This window comes from Mya arenaria, chromosome 13 (genome assembly GCF_026914265.1).
Source record: "Mya arenaria isolate MELC-2E11 chromosome 13, ASM2691426v1".
Classification (NCBI taxonomy): domain Eukaryota; kingdom Metazoa; phylum Mollusca; class Bivalvia; order Myida; family Myidae; genus Mya; species Mya arenaria.
In genome coordinates, this window is record NC_069134.1 from 56740370 (window position 1) to 56757849 (window position 17480).

A 17480-nucleotide genomic window follows, 5' to 3' on the forward strand; every position below is an offset into this window, starting at 1 on the left:
TAGTACCTGGGTATCACATCTATACAGATATATCACTTAACAAGTACCTTGGTATCACATCAATTCAAATAAATCACTTAACAAGTACTTTGGTATCACATCAATACAAAATTATTTCTTTCCCAGTACCTGGGTATCACATCAATTAAAATATGTCACTTTACCAATACTTTGGTATCACATCAATTTAAATATATCACTTTACCAGTATCTGGGTATCACATCAATTCAAATATATTACTTTTCCAGTGCCTTGGTATCACATCAATTGAAATCTATTACTTTTCAAGTACCTTGGTATCACATCGATTCAAAAATATTACTTTCCAGAACCTGGGTATCACATCAATACAAAAATATTACTTTTCTAGTACCTGGGTATCACATCTATACACATATAACACTTTACCAGTACCTGGGTATCACATCAATTCAAATACATCACTTAACTAGTACCTAGGTATCACATTAATACAAATGTATCACTTTTCCAGTACATAGGTATCACATCTATACAAATACATAACTTCTCCAATACCTGGGTATCACATCAATTCAAATATATCACTTACCCAGTACCTGGGTATCATATCAATACAAATATATACAAATATATCACTTTTCCAGTACCTGGGTATCACATCAATTCAAATAGATCACTTACTCAGTACCTGGGTATCACATCAATTCAAATATATCACTTTACCAGTACCTTGGTATCACATCATTTTAAATATATCACTTTACCAGTACCTTGGTATCACATCAATACAAAAATATCACTTTTCTAGTACCTGGGTATCACATCTATACAGATATATCAATTAACAAGTACCGTGGTATCACATCAATTCAAATAAATCACTTAACGAGTACTTTGGTATCACATCAATACAAAAATATTTCTTTCCCAGTACCTGGGTATCACATCAATTCAAATTTGTCACTTTACCAATACCTTGGTATCACATCAATTTAAATATATCACTTTACCATTATCTGGGTATCACATCAATTCAAATATATTACTTTTCCAGTACCTTGGTATCACATCAATTGAAATCTATCACTTTTCAAGTACCTTGGTATCACATTGATTTAAAAATAATACTTTCCACATCAATACAAAAATATTACTTTTCTAGTACCTGGGTATCACATCTATACACATATAACACTTAACCAGTACATGGGTACCCCATCTATACAAATACATAACTTCTCCAATACCTGGGTATCACATCAATACAAATAAATCACTTCTCCAGTACCTAGGTATAACATCAATTCAAATATATCACTTACACAGTTTTGGGTATCGCATCAATTCAAATATATCACTTTACCAGTACCTTGGTATCACATCAATTTAAAATGTATCACTTTACCAGTACCTGGGTATCACATCAATTCAAATATATTTCTTTACCAGTACCTTGGTATCACATCAATTTAAATATATCACTTTTCCAGTACCTGGGTATCCTATCAATACAAGGATATCACTTTACCAGTACCTGGGTATCACATCTATACAGATATATCACTTAACCAGTACCTGGGTATCACATCTATACAGATATATCACTTAACCAGTACCTGAGTATCACATTACTACAAAAATATCACTTGACCAGTACCTTGATATCACATCAATACAAAAATATTTCTTTCCCAGTACCTGGGTATCACATCAATTCAAATATATCACTTTACCAGTACCTGGGTAGTACCTGGGTATCACATCAATTCAAATATATCACTTTACCAGTACCTGGGTAGTACCTGGGTATCACATCAATTCAAATATATCACTTTACCAGTACCTGGGTAGTATCTGGGTATCACATCAAAACAAATATAACACTTTACCCATCCTTAATACAGCCCTTTAACATTTATAAATAAATGCACACATTTATATATACCCATTTTTAGCATTGAATGAAGTGCATGTGTTTTTTTTTCGTTAGCATTGCAATGGTACACAAATGTCACCTATATTTATAATGCATCTCTTAGGAAAACTTATCTTTTTCTACCATCTTGTGTTGGTCACTTTTATCAATGGAAATACATTGATCTTACAAAAATATCATGCCTTTTATATTAAAAATGGAATCTTCAGTTTAAAACTTTCAAAAAAAAAATCATACTCAAATATTCACACAATGTAATAAACTATTTAATAAAAAAAGGTTTCCATTGATGGCAGTTGTTTTTAATGAAAATTTATAATTGTTGTTTCTTTTTTTCATCATAAAACATGCATGCTTGCCTTTCAGTCCTTTGATTTTGGTTAAACAACAGTTTTTTGTCGGTATATTTGAAAGTTTCTGATGCGTTTCTTTTTTATTCAAGTTTTAGAATGTTCAGGTAAACTATGTGTGTTTTAGAATTACCAAACATGTAGTGTAATTAGAATGATCAAAATATATCTGTTTAAAATTTCAAATATTATTTTAATTTAATCGGCACACTAGTTTTTTTGCTAAAGTAGAAACATATAATAACTATTTCCCTAGCTTTAGAAGTGTTAAATGTAATATATCATATATTTTTTAAAAATGTATAATTTTATTATGTAGATTTCATAAAATATAATGTAAGATTATTAATATTAATAACATTTAGAATTTATTTGATAAAGTAGTTATTTTTAAGCTATGAATATTTACAGCAATAACTACATATTCATTTAAACTAATAATAGAGACTTTATTATAAGCGAGAGTTTAATCATAAATCATAATTACAGCCACTTTTCTTATATTAGATAGAACAACACAACGTGACTAATATTCTTTTCTATAAACTCTTGTTTAATTAAAATTAATAACAATCATGTTTCTTGTGTATTTTAGGCCTACCGAGAAAGCAATTTGACGAATTGCTGGCCAGAACGGCCACGCTTGCCGATCAGGGTTTCCAGCGCTCAGCCCCGGTCAAAGCCCGCAGCGGGCTCCTAAGGTCAAAGTAAGTACTATTTTGCATCTGCTATGCTTTCAAGACATGTCTTCATCATTATCTTAGTCTAGTTTAAGGCTGCAGTTAATAAATAGTATGTCTGGCCTTACCAGACCGCCTCAAATAAATACCCTCCACCTGAAAGCTTATTTGACCTCATTGGTGGTCATATGTATTTTTTGTTTTTCATTAGGAATTATTGGGTTTGGAATTAAAAAAACAACAACAAAAAAACATATCTACCTCCCTAAGTACATGTGTCTGGAAAGACCAAACAAAGTATTTTTAATTGTGGCCTAATTCACTCTCATTATGGGTAACTCTTATCAAGGAGAGTGCAGTATTTCTGTTTTATGATGTTTTCATGTACACAAGATCTTGTATAGTAAATCTCTATCAAATGGGATCCAGATAAATAAAGAAGCAAAATATTTTTTCATACTATTAAAGCAAAATTGTCTGTCATTTACTTGTTAACAGAAGCAAAATTTCTTCAGCTTCATTAATTTTATGACCAAACATCATAAAAGAGGTCATTTGATGCACAATCGTTGATGAGATGGGCCCATAATCATTATGAACAACTCTGTCTTGCTTCATCAAAGAGCGCAATGTTTTCCTGTCAATGCCAATGTTTTCCTGTCAATGCGAATGTTTTTCAAGTTGTCGAAATTACCCCATTTAGCCTGCAAGCCCTACAACTGTTAAATCCTATCTAGGCTTGCTGAAATTCTGGATGTTATAAAGCAAGGCTTGTTTTTCTTTTGATACCAAGCTCTATTGTAAGAATGTAGGCTTTTTCATTTCAAAGACAAATTTTGATGACTTTTTTTCATTTATTATTATACATAAATTTGAAATGATTTGGTTCAATCCTCAGATATTGGAGAGAAAAAAATGTGCAAACGGGCATGAAATATATTTTCAATTAGCAAATTTTTGCAGTGACATTAAACATCATACAATTTGCATCAAGCAAGGCAGAGTAAATGGATATATTAGAGCATAGACTCATAGTTATTATAACATAGTTAGATCATAGTTAGGATAAAATGGCCGTATTCAGTATATTCTAATTCTTTTCATGCATCAAAGCTTTCATTCCATGTGATGGTCAAGTATTTTTATTGTCCAATGAAAACACTCAGATTTAATTCATCAAATTAAGATCAATCCAAGAGGTTTATTGAATACGGCCGCTGACAGTTTTGTATTAGCATGCAATATTTGATGCTAAGATTTACTCCATATTCAATAGAATCACTCAAGAAACAAATCTGAGCCTCGGGCGGTATTCATAAAAACATAAAACATAAGTCATTTCCTAACTTAAGTCAATTTCTTAAAATTTTCATAGTCAAATTAAAAGAAAGGTTCAAGTGTTTTTAACATCGAAGTATGTTTTTTTTCAATAAGGTCAATGAAAATAATGAATTTTGGAAATTCTTTATTTTTTTATTTCATATGACTAAAGAGATACTAAAATTACGAAAGGGACTTAAGTTAAGAAATGACTTAAGAAGTTTTATGAATACTGCTCCTGATGTATATCAGTTTCACAAGCTTATATAATTACTATATGGTGTAGGAATACACACAGACTAGTTTTTCATTCACAGTGTAGTTATTAGGTCAAATGTGTTTAGACGAAAAAAGTTATAGCCTTGGTGTTATCGTTTTGCAAAGGTTTAAGGTTTTAACCTCAGCCACAAGTAAAAAAAAAATATATATATATTTGAATGAAACTTGGGATACAGGTTGCCAGAGACAATAAGCTCACATACATAAGGTAAATAACTCTTCCTTTAATAACTTTTGAGTTGAGTATCTTGGTCAACTGAAAAATGATGAGCGTTAGCGTTTGCTCTGTGGCTCTCTTGTTTGTTTTGCAGTCCTTACGGATCAGTGAATATGTGTTCATGAATCTTGAAAATGGAATCCTTCTTAAGCAAATGCCAGGGGCGTTTCACTTCTCATAAAATACTGTCAATGACTGTCTCGATCAAACAGAGACAGCTGATTTCATACTTTGGGTTCATTTTTTACTTCCAAAGGATCTCATTCCAGAATGTGTTTAGTGTAAACTTTTATAATCCCAACTAAGACATACATGATATTCTCAGAACTTGTCATATCGCACCAAGTCGTGACCAGGCGACATCGCCACGATTTCAACAGTTTCCCTACAGGTAGTTAGGTGAGCACCGTGTTGCCATGGAGAGATGCATATCGGTAAATCATCACATCTCAGTCACCTTTTCTTTCTTGATTTGCTTTTCTGATTTCTTTCGTAAATGAAGTTTGAAATGTCATGACTCTTCTTGGTATAATAGGTGAGGATGGGTTGAAATTGCAGCTAAGTTCTGGGCCAGTATAAAATATATTTATTCTTATCCACAGATATGCCTCAGTGAACATGCCAACTAGTTTTACAGTCCAATCAAAACAAAATTCTTCTCTTAAACTAATGTAAAATCTAAGTTGGTTATCAAATCCAGCTTCTTGCCCTGCATAATAAGTAAATAACTTGTTAACACCTAATAAAGCTGTGGAATCAGTTTTTTTATCATTCTTTACTAGGTCATATTTAATTGTTTATTATAGGGGTTAGTAACATAATATTCATTAATTAACTTGCCTGTTTGTCCCAGAAAAAAGCTGAGGTATATGTATATGTATGTGATAGCTCTGGTGTGGTCGTCACTAGTGCAAGAAGTTCAACTTTGGGCATTACTCAAAAACATGACAAGTTATCCATATGAAACATAGTACACATGTTGCCAGCATCCATATGCTTATGTGTACCAAGGTCTTTCACTCTGGCTATGATAACTGTTGGGTAATGCCGCGTTTTTATGAACAAATCACAATAGATGAGTTATGACGTCTGCTTTATTTATTGCAAACCTATAACATTTGACACTGGCAATGTTCTCTTCGTAATCACAGTTTAGTTCTTTAGCAAGCACTGAACACAATGTATATGGCTTGGTTTACAATTAATTTGCATCATACTTTGTTTTATTTGCTTTTATGGATATGACAATTATATTTTGACATTAACAAATATATATTTTTTTAACATACTCCTAGGAAAATTCTCTTTTGATTAATAAGTAAGTTAAAAAAATAAAATAATCAATGTCATGATACATGTATTGAGAATAACAAACATGAGAAGGGTAGTCTAGTTAAATTTATCTTGATTGTTGTATATGAAACTTTATTTAATTTTGGAACATTTTTATGAATTTGCTTGGTGATGATGTGTCTTTATGTCCCCATATTTCTGCACCACAAAGTGAATATACTGTTTGTGCATACTTTTAGTCATGAAACTTATCCATTATGATGATATAACAATATTAAGAACTAGACTAGAATTTATGACCATTTTAAGACCCTTTTTTCAGTATTAGCTCAATCAGAACCTGTGATTTTCTTTCTTCGATTAATGCTGGTTTTGCTTTCTTACAGTTGGACCTTACCTGCTCGAGAATTAAATCCTTATCCATGTCTAGTCATTTCTTCCCCAAGATTGTCAATGGAGTGAATATAGGTAGTAAAGCATGAAATATTACCCAAAGAGTTTGAGCCCCATATGTGGAACCTTTTTTGAAAATGCATGGAGCCATAACCAGTTTGACAACGCATGCCTTCTACCCATCATTACCATGGATTAAACTTGAACAGACTTTTCATTGATTAAAGTTTAATTAAATTTAGTTATTTAAAGCAATTAAAAATGCTGTCAACAACATCAACAACAATAAACAAATTATGTTTAATCATCTCTTTTTTCAGTCATTTGATCTTAATTCATTGTCATGTTATTCCTTTCAGCAGATACATGGAACCGTCAGCAATAGAGTTCACGTTTAAATCAAAATATTTTTATTCAGTACTGACAAAAAAGGCTGGGAATATATTGTTTGATACCTAATGGCGTTATATTGTTTTCAGTACAATAGTTCTGGGCGAGTTCAAGTGAGCGTAGGTAACAGTGGCTGATTTCCTGTCCGATTTGTCACAACCTATAAACAAGCCACACTAATATAATTATAACAATATTCATTGTCAGATACCCCCGGTACACTTTTGTGCATTGCTTCATTGGGTACTGAACGACATTTCAATTGGAAAATCTCATTTATCATGAATAATTTATGAGGTAGTTTCATTGGTCCTAAATTAAGTTTAAGAGTATTAAATTGTAACATGCAATTTCATGACAGGAAGAGTTTTCTTCCCTACCTCATAAATATTCATGAAACGAAATTGTCAGTCAGTTTTCCCACTGTATCATTGTAGTGTAAACCGAATAACGTAACGGGATTGACAATGATGAAAAATTTTGTACTTCAATAACTTGCCGTAAATGTCTTATTAAACGCACATGCCAAAATAAATGCGCCAGGGGTCTTTTTCTAGGTTTATTTTCTGATTCTGTGACATGGCTAACCTCAGATGTAAACTAAAACAAAAATGTTCCATTGAACACTTTTCGTTTATTGTGACAAACGTCATCGGTATTTTATATTTTTGACTCTAAAAATGACTGATCATGGTGATTGACTAGTATTTAGCCGATTTTAAATAGTTTTATGAATGGGAAAAAAGCTTTTTATTTAGCATGCATGGTTCTCACAAAAAAAAAGATACATACCTGCACTTTTTATAGGACATTTACGTTTATGATGAAGGTTTTTAACATGGTGGGAGTTGGGTTTGTTATGTTAACGATATGTTTCATCATATATTATTGTGGCTTGTGTTATGTCACGTCTGTAACTAGACTGTACAGACTTTCCTTGCATGTTGGTAGGATCAAGTTAGCTCTAAATGAGGAGAACAGATTAGAACGAAGTAGCTGAGATTGTTCTGCAAGAAATATGAGAGTTTATCAGATAAGAAGAATTATAGATTTTCTTAACTGTTAGTTTTGGCATGAGAGAGTTAGAAAAAAACAACATCCGAACTTGGGCGATATTTTACAATAAATCTGATGTTTATCTTCGGTTGGAAAAATGAACTGTTTTCTAATACGTTGTTATACATTTGATTGAAAATTTCTGTTCATTTATTGATGATAAGCCAAGTTTAAGTCTGTTGCCAGCTTTGCATGCGATTTTATGATTGAAGCAAGGGGAGTCTATGTCTGTGTTTTTTACTTCCTGTGATACAATGTACTTGAATGCAGACATTGTTTATGTGCTCTTGGGTCTTAAATTACAGAAGCAAAAGTTCTTAAAATTGGACCATTTTTTAACTGTGTAATTTGAAAGAAGAATTTATGCCAAGTTTGTATTTTTTTCAAATAAAATTCAGAAACTTATTTATTTGTTAAATAATAAAAATAATTTATAGACTTAAAATTTGACCATATCTTTTATATATTTTTCAATAATTTCAAGATATATAATATTATAAAGATTACCGATCAGATAAAGTGCAAATTTTCCCTGCCCTACTGGCTGGGCAGCTCTTTGAGGTACAGCCAAAAGGACCGGGAAACGCAGGCATGTTTTATCTCTGCTTGCAAAGGAGACCAGGCAGGAGCAGAGGAAATCTAAAAGTTGTTTGATCTTGGTGATAAATGTACCATTGGCCCGCCTGCCACAGAAGTCACTTTCAGTGCGTGCACTGTGTTGGCCAAAATGGGCGATTTTCTCCGATTTTCTACATGCCCAACTAAAATATCAGAAAAAATTTTCTTCTGTAATACAGCCCACTGAAATCAGTTTCTGTCCCCCATCACACTTGTATACCATATAAAATAAGCAATTTATGTTCGAGTTTCGCTTATGCATTGTAATATTTGCAAATGCTTTTCCCATACATCTTAATAACTTGTTTGTGTGTGTTTAACATTTGAAGTTTTTTACTAAAACGTGTGTAACCCAATTTAAATTTTCAGACATGAAATTGTGAAAGCGACACGGTAGAACAAGCAAGATGCTGTTTAATATAATATAGCTTAGACTTTATGCTCATGTCTCTGCCATTGGGATTGCTGGATGGATTTTGATCCAGCCAATTAAAAAGCTTCTTACAAAAATGATTGCCAATTATAATTAAGTTCCATTTATTTATTAATTGTATCTAGAAAGTAGTATATTCAGTGGTTTGTGCTTGTGTGCTGGCTAGTAAAGGGACATTTACCCCAACTCTTTAAGTAATTATGTTTGGTTAATTAAACAATTAAATTGGCAGCCAGGTTGTGCTGGCTAATGCTGAGTTAATGCTTTAAAGCTTACTTTTACAGACTGACCATTTTGACAACTATTTTTTTTGTCTTGGAATACACTTTTTGCGCAAATGTCTCGAAACCAAGTGATGAGAAAGATCAGATTGCTATTGTTCATATCTATGTTCGAAAATGGATGTTTTATGGCAAAAAGTGTGACTTACACTTTAAGATCTGTTCTTATGTGTTCGAATTAAATATGAAGGTATTGGTACCAAAATCAGCTGATTCTGACACAAAAAAAAGAAAAGTTAAAACAGTCATTTTGTGAGAGTGCGATTTTAATAGCACAAAACAAAGCTAATAACTGTTATAAAAGTGTTTGTTCTTGAGGCAGGAGTTTCTGAAGCAGTAAAAATGTAACAAAGTATTAATCTCAATGACATTCAAAGGTATGTGTAGAGTAGAATTAGATGCAATGCATATTATTGATGGTAATACATTAAAAGGTCCTGATTTAACTTTTCCAAACATGTATCTATTGACATATATGCCGAAACTTCTCGAAAAATAGTAAAGATTTGCTTGCATTTTGCAGCCCCAAAAATATCTTCACAACATTTTAGTGTAAGTTGAACAGTAGAATAGACTTTGTATTAAAGGGCATAAATTAAAAAAGGACACAATTTTGTTTATTTGCATACATAATTTGATACTCACATAAAGTTTCTTTAATCGCGTAGATCTATTCTTAGATATTTGCGTAGAAAATATTAGATATAATATTATATTTTTTGGACATAATTTACACCTTATCTAGATGATTCTCAGTTGCTTTGTCTTTGTAATGCACCAAATGAAATGATAAAAAGTACATGAATCTGAAATGTTTTATAGGAACTAGACACCAGATGATACAATTGCAAGAAAAAAAAATCACTTACCATAATACGACTCATGCATCTTTCGCATTTATGGCACATTTTTCCAATTAGAAATATACTGGGGTCACTATCATGTAAATCGCAGTAGGTTGCATCATGTTGCGTTAATTATTTTGTTCAAGTAAAATGATGTATGATCGGCCTCCTACTAACTCACATTGACAATTCCAGGCTTGTTTTGAGGAAATACTGAATTTGCCAATTTTTGGACCATCTGGTGTCTAGCCCTTTAAACTCAAAAACTGAACAATCATTCTCATTAATTTGCAGTTTTGCAAAAATAGCACCTCCTGGCTGCAACTTTTAATTTATGATAAGTTATGTGACTATCACTAGTCATAAAAAGGGTTCTAAAGTTAGTAAGCTTTGAATGGCATATATTTTTGAATATCTGGTAGTAGTAACCTCGTATTTTTGAATTTTTGTAGACCTGAGAAATTAGATCTTCATGTTTGGATTATCAGATAGTGAGGCAAAATTTCTTAGTTCTTTTGTTACCTTGCCATTTTGCATTAATTTTTTATTCTAGTTAATGTTTATCATTGAGAAAAATGTTGGAAAAAGTTAATTAATAATAAGTCATTTATTTAAATTTTATTAAATAAAAAATCACAAACATTTTCATTTGTTAAATATTGAAGCGGTTGAAAGTTAAGCACTTAAGTGAAATGAGCAAAGAACAAATTAGTTCGGAAGATTTGCTATCAATTTTGAAAATTTATAACTTAATCAGGTCAATACCTGAAAAAAACACTTTTGTGCAATTTTGCAGTGCATGCTGATTGTCACTATTTTTTTCATGCTTTTCGGTGATATATGGAGTTTTATCTGTGAAATAACTGCAGTGAAAATTTCAAGTTACTGCAAACAATGGAGAATACTTTAAGAACTACATTTAAAATCAATTTAAGTAAGTTACCGTGGATTAAAACTTAGTACCTCACTTTCAAATCTGTCAATTTTGTCAACATTTGCTTTTGAAAAATGTTTTTCTATGACACTTGTAAAATAAAATATGATCTTACAACTCTGAAATCAACAAAATCTTTTTAACAATTGTTATAATATACATGAAAATATAAGAGATTGCCAAGAGTTCAAGAGAATATGTGTGGACTACTTTTTGTGAACTATGTCATCCAAGTATGTGTTCATTGTACAAGTTTAGAATGGTCTGTTTGATAAGACATTTTAGGACAGTTATTTTCTAGTGTACCCTGATTTACAAAAAAAAGTTTATAGTAAGATTTTACAAACCATTTTTAAACTTGACCACAGAGTGCCTTTTGATCCTTCTTTGCTGTAGCTGAAACATAAATATGACTTCTTTCCAAAGGCCAGACCCTGTTTTTCCCCCCAAAATAGCCTCTGAAATTCTCCATTTTCAAAAAAGAAATAAACATTTATTATTTTATATTTTTTATATAAATGTATTTTTATATATAATGAGAATCTCACATTTGAATGATGTTTCTGAGTGATATATTGACAGTGTTATCAATATTGATATTTTACTCGATAAGTGCATCTTTCACATCTTCCGTTACATTTCAGAAATCCAGCAGACATAACGTCCACCAGTCACACTGACGTTTACTCTGGGTCAGCTCCGCCTCGGCGCCGCCCGCTGATGAGTGTCTCCTTCTCAGTTTCCGGGAATTTCAACCCAACCAAGCACATACAGTCTGACCTCCTCGGGAACGTAGGCTGAAAGCCACAAACTTTGATTTCATCATTTCGTCTCCGCTTGTATAGTGAAAATTCTCTTCATTGTAAAACTATTGTGAGCTGTTTTCATCACTCGTTTGATGTCTTGTGTGATGGAAGATTATCTTCATGTTAAACATGTGTGGTTGTCCAGATGTAAGCTATTTCACAAAGACCTACATGTAAATCGGACAACCAGCCTGCACCTAGGGCAGTGCTTCTGTATGTCTATGCTGTTTGTGTAACAAGATACAGTATTTGAGGGAAATTATATGAAACAATTTAAGTTTGTGCTAAACTGTCTTATATATCATGTTGTTATTTTTCTGTAGTTTTGATGCAAGGGAGGTAACTTTGCATTTATCTTCCTTTCTTTACCAGTCAAGTATTATATAATATTTATTTCAAATTACCAATTTTGAGTTACAATAAAAATATAAGAATTTCATAACATACATGTACATCTTTGAATTATGTGTTCTAATACTTAATCAGTGTTTTGTTACTCTGCATTGAAATAAATATTCTTGTAATTTTAACAATGACATTTTCATTGCATCTTGCCTGGTGTAAAAAACACGATGGAAGTCTATTATGCAATAGAAACCATAGGTGTTGGTATCGGACTGGGATAGGTATCACAGATTTTGAAAAATATATTTTTTTGGCGCTTTTTGTAATAGGAATTTATGACCCACTTAATTGAAAACACCAAATTATACAGGCTAATTATTGCTTCATCAGTAAACAGTTTTGTTTTGTTTGTTTTAGTCATAAAAGTCAAATGAATTTATCATTATAATGCATTAAAATAAATGTTTTTTTCTTTTGTTTTTTACTGCAAATGTCATACAAACAAAGAACCTCTGCATAATTATAAGCTATTTAAAGTTTAAACTCCCATCCTAAGCGATCTTGTACCTGTGTATAATAATATTCCTAATAATAATATATAGTTGTTATATCATTATTTTTTGCAATCCCTGTCTGATTCTGCCACCTATGGTATAATCCACAGTGAGTCTGCAGTTTCAATGTTCAAGAACTGTCACAAATTTGACCTTAAGTCATTAGGTTTGAAATACAAAGTCTAGAAATTTAAAAAAAAATTCTTGTAACACACTTTTACAAGATTTGTGTTATTAACGATTGAAATTAACACGACTGACATTGGAGCCTCCCTCTTCCAGTGGTGATTTGCTTAAACTTAAGAGCGTACACAATCCCAGACAGTACTTTGTCAGAGCCCTAATCTTTCTTAAGCAATGACCCGAAGCAAGATGAAGAGCCAGCGCTCTTACCAAACATTGTTTCATACAGTTTTGTTGTAGAACTGTTCAGCAACCCACCACCTAGTCACTGGAAGTCTGTTTGTCAGAGTTTGTCAAAGTCATCCTTAAACCATGTGCTAAAATCTTTTTGTGGGTCAAATGATGCTTGAAAGAAAATTAGCGTCTTTTTGACACAATTCTCAGCTAGAAGGATATTAATAATAAAATTCAGTGTTCCAAGTCTAATAACTTTTAGATTTGTAATAGTTCACGAGCATTGGCTGACAGAAGCTGCAGTTCTGTGAACCCTGTTTTAAATTGTATAGACACTGAAATGATTATATATATTGTGATATCATGTTTGTCTGTGATAATATTTATAATACAATTTAATATACTTAAAAAATATTGAAGTAATTAATTTATTGTTTGTGGTTTTGTCAAAATTTTGTTTATTTCTTTTTAACCCAGACAATATTGGTGTCTAGACACATAGTTGAAACATAAAGACATTCGACTGTATGTGACGTCGTCTGCAGAAACGATTTCTGTTGAGGTTTTTCACCTTAGCAACGAAAACAATATGTTAACCAACAAATTGGCAAAACAAACAATTGTATAGCAATGTGTAAAATCAAGCAGCTTATATGGAAATTTGTAGAAATAATTATGATTGCCTGCTTATAAGGTGCAAGATCCTAAAAATTGAAATCATCACTTTGACCTCCGCAGGATTTATCTATGCCGACATCACACAGATTGAATATATATTTTTTTTTATATCAATATAATCAATATACAGTAGTTGATTTTTATGTTCTAGTGCTTTATGTAACGTGTTTAAAAGAATACACAATTGTATCTAAACTTGTTCATGTAAATTGAGTCCACCATATTTATACAGATAAAGAATCTCATTATTTTATTCAGTGCATGATATTACACGCATGGTCATTCAATACGGAAGTTTTTAGAAGAGTTTTCTAAAACTGATAAAAACGAGCCTGGCATTTTGTTATCAATTTTGGTCAACTAGTAAACATGGAATCATATTGAAAGATCATGGATGTGTTATTCTGTTAATACAGTCGAACCTTGTTTGCTCAAACTCAGTTGGCTCGAAGTTCTCGTTGGCTCGAACTGGATGTAAAGGACTGATTTGTTTATATTGAATGTAAGCATTCCCGCTTGACTCAAATTTTCCGAGGCTCGAGGTATATTCGCTGAGCCAACTGGGTTCCACTGTACCATAAATACTTATGATAGTTTAAAGCGCCAAATACTACATCAACAGTTTCTTACAATTATCTTGTTATATGTAATGAGTTGTATAATTATAAATATGCAAAAATTATATAATTACAAATATAATAATGATAATAATTAAAAACTTACTTATAATAATTACTGCATCTTTAATGTTATATAATTAATTACAGTATTAAATGTTTACAATTATCGCATCTGCTGAAAATAAGTATTGCTATAGTTTCATTTAAAAGACAATAAATTTGTCATGCAAATAAAATATGCACATTCCTTAAATATGCACTTGTTAAACTATGTATAAAATTGAACTGGTTTGCCATTTATGAATTTCTATGTCAACATTTTGACTGGTTTGCAATTTTTTTTTCAAGTTAGAAGTAGTATTTTGTTGTATTTCTCAAGATTTATAGATGTGTTCATATTTATTTTAAATGCAAAGTTGTATATGCTTCGCCTTCAAACTTTATGCTTGTGACATCCAACTGCATTATAATTGATGTCATTTGCGCAACTATTTCTCCACCCATATTTACAAACTTATTGAGTTTGAGACACGGGCTCAGAAACTGTTTTTTTTTATGCTTCAAAATATTCACAATGTGATTATTATGACAAAAGAAGTGTGCTTGATCATAGAAAAGATTATTTGTAACAGATACAGCAATTTTGACCATATTTTCTCCTGTAAAAGCATTCTTACAACCAAATTCAAATTCTGCTTTTTCTGACTCAAAATATTTGAATATGGACACCGGGGGTATTTACATTTAATTATTGTCAATCCTGAAAAATAGACGGGGGACTGCGAGTATGAGGGTTCATGCTGAAAGCAAAGTCGAGGGGCTAAGATTGTTTTGAAATTATTTAAAATTCAGGTCCAGTCGAAACCCCTTGGCTCCAATTCCTCTTTGGCTTGATCTTGTTTTTAAGGACTGATGTTTTTAACTTTATGTAATATTGCCCGCTTTGCTCGATTTTTGCGAGGCTTGAAGTATTTTATTCAGTCTATGGTGTATCAAGGCAACAGGTTTCAATTGTATATTCATTTTTAAGTACTTCCTACAGTTTTTGATATAAAAATGTCCAAGCAAAAATAATGATTACAATTGGTTAAAAACTCTTTATCCCAATTTCAAGATTGATCTAGAACTTAAGAACTCCTAATATGTTCACACCCCTGGGGGTGCCAAAGAAAATTTGTATAAAAAAGAGGAAACCATTGCATAACAGGATTTTCCCTTTGGCATTAAATACGAAAAGAATTTGAATTTTATAGATTTGTGGTCAAAAGAGGAAATATGCTGAAGAGGAAAATAAGCATCCCTTCATCTATTGTTCCTTCATAGCAATATTATTTTTAACCAGACTCTAGTATAGCGACTTACATCCAGGGTAAAATTATAGGTTCTAGCATGTAGATTTTTATAGCCAACGATTGAAAACCAAATTTGAATGGCTAAAGGTGGGATTTCTTGCTTAACTTTTTTTGATATAAAGATGACACAGCTTATGTTTAACGATTCTCGCTCTCACATTTGATGCTTAAAACAATTATATTTAAACTTTTTTTTAAATTTGAGCTATTTTTACTTACTTTTATAAACAGCAACTGGTCGATTCTTTTTTACACTTTTTTGTTAATCCAATTTTGAAATAAATCAATTTGTAACAACCTTATTACCTAATGCTTTTGGCAAAATAGAAAAAGTAAAACCATAATTTTTTAATATTTTGTCTTGCACTTAAAACTGTGATTAAGTCCCTTCAAAAGTTTAAATATATGTTAGAAAAATATAGGGCTTTGACAAATTGGTGAGAAATATAAATCTAAAATAATGATGTTTTACAAGAAGTCAAAATTAATGAAAAAATGAAATTTTAAGAGATTAATCACCGAGTAATACAAAACAAATTAATGGTTAACAAGCTTTGCTGTAAAATGATTTTTGCTCAACTAGTTAGATGACATGCATGTGAAGATAATTTAGTACAAGAGTTTAATTAGATCAATTTTTCTTTTCTATTCTTGTAAAATTGATTCAATTGTTATATTTGAATATGCAATGGAAGTTTTAATTTCAGATGGTCAAATATGAATTATTTGATGTTGTGTTATTTTTTAATATTTTGTGATCTAATGGTGATATTTGCATGTTCTAGTATTAGAAAAATATGAGATGTCAAAATTTAGATGTTCAGGCTTTGTATATTGGCAGTCTTCACTGATGTGCAAATTCATTCGCACATTCGGTGTTGAAACTTGCCGCCATTTAATTAACATGAAATGCTTGTTAGAATGTTCTCAGAATAAACTGATGAAATATACTTTTCTTTTGTTATTCTTTCCTCGTCAATTATCAGTGCTATCACTTGATGTGATTAATACCCACAAAACCATCTTCTTGTAAAAGAAGTATCGCTGGGAGTGATGTATGCTCCTTTAATGCCCTATTTTGGAGAGAAGACTTCAAATAAGGACTTTAACATAAATCTGTGAATTGAGGCATGAACTTTTCATTTAATTTTTAGCTAGTCTGATTTTGAAAAAAAATGACGAGCTATTGTCATCACTTACATGGAAACTATCAAAGCTATCACTTGAAAACTTGTGGAATTTGTTCATCTAATACCTTTCTTCACATTGATCAAGTCTCACTTGGTTTTTTGGGTAAAAAACATGAACTTTGATGGATTTTGAGAATTAGACATAGGTTCTTCAATTTTTGTTGGATTGATTTCAAATTTGTTCACAGGCAATAATTGGATAACCAAATTCAATATATCAAACAGGTTTTTGAGCCACACATTTGAAAGGGTAGGGGGAGGGTTGGGGATATTTGAGTATTTTTGGACTTTGTAATTTTTAGCTAGTCTGATTTTGTAAGTTTTGTTCTTGGGTCACTTACATGCAAACTATCAAAGCTCTCACTTTCAAACTTCGGAATACCTGTTCACTATCAAATGTACAATATGAAATAAATAAACCGTGAACTGATAAAATCAGACGAGCTTTCAGCACCAACACTGAACAGGCGTTGCTCTTGTTTAGAAGCATATCAGTTTTAAGGTCGCCTCCTCGAAGATGAGGAGGGCTATACCATTCACCTAAGCATCTGGTTCAAGTTTTAGGGGAAG

General features: G+C 31.6%; 1 protein-coding gene across 20 annotated transcripts in view; it reads left to right on the top strand.

The window, feature by feature from the left end:
* LOC128214681 (protein phosphatase 1 regulatory subunit 42-like) overlaps positions 1-16661 on the top strand; it is a 34093-nt gene extending 17432 nt beyond the window's left edge. For 4 of the 20 annotated variants that reach the window (XM_052921275.1, XM_052921274.1, XM_052921277.1 and 1 more), the window contains 3 exons: positions 2865-2976; positions 8885-8908; positions 11653-16661. In XM_052921275.1, coding sequence (XP_052777235.1) covers positions 2865-2976; positions 8885-8908; positions 11653-11809 — 293 coding nt within the window. In that variant the 3' untranslated portion in view covers positions 11810-16661. Of the gene's footprint in view, positions 1-2864; positions 2977-5090; positions 5200-6444; positions 6527-6930; positions 6965-8884; positions 8909-9752; positions 9782-11652 lie in introns of those variants that run through there. The other 16 variants (XM_052921282.1, XM_052921292.1, XM_052921294.1 and 13 more) reach the window with 11 other exon arrangements.
* Positions 16662-17480: the final 819 nt, after the last annotated feature.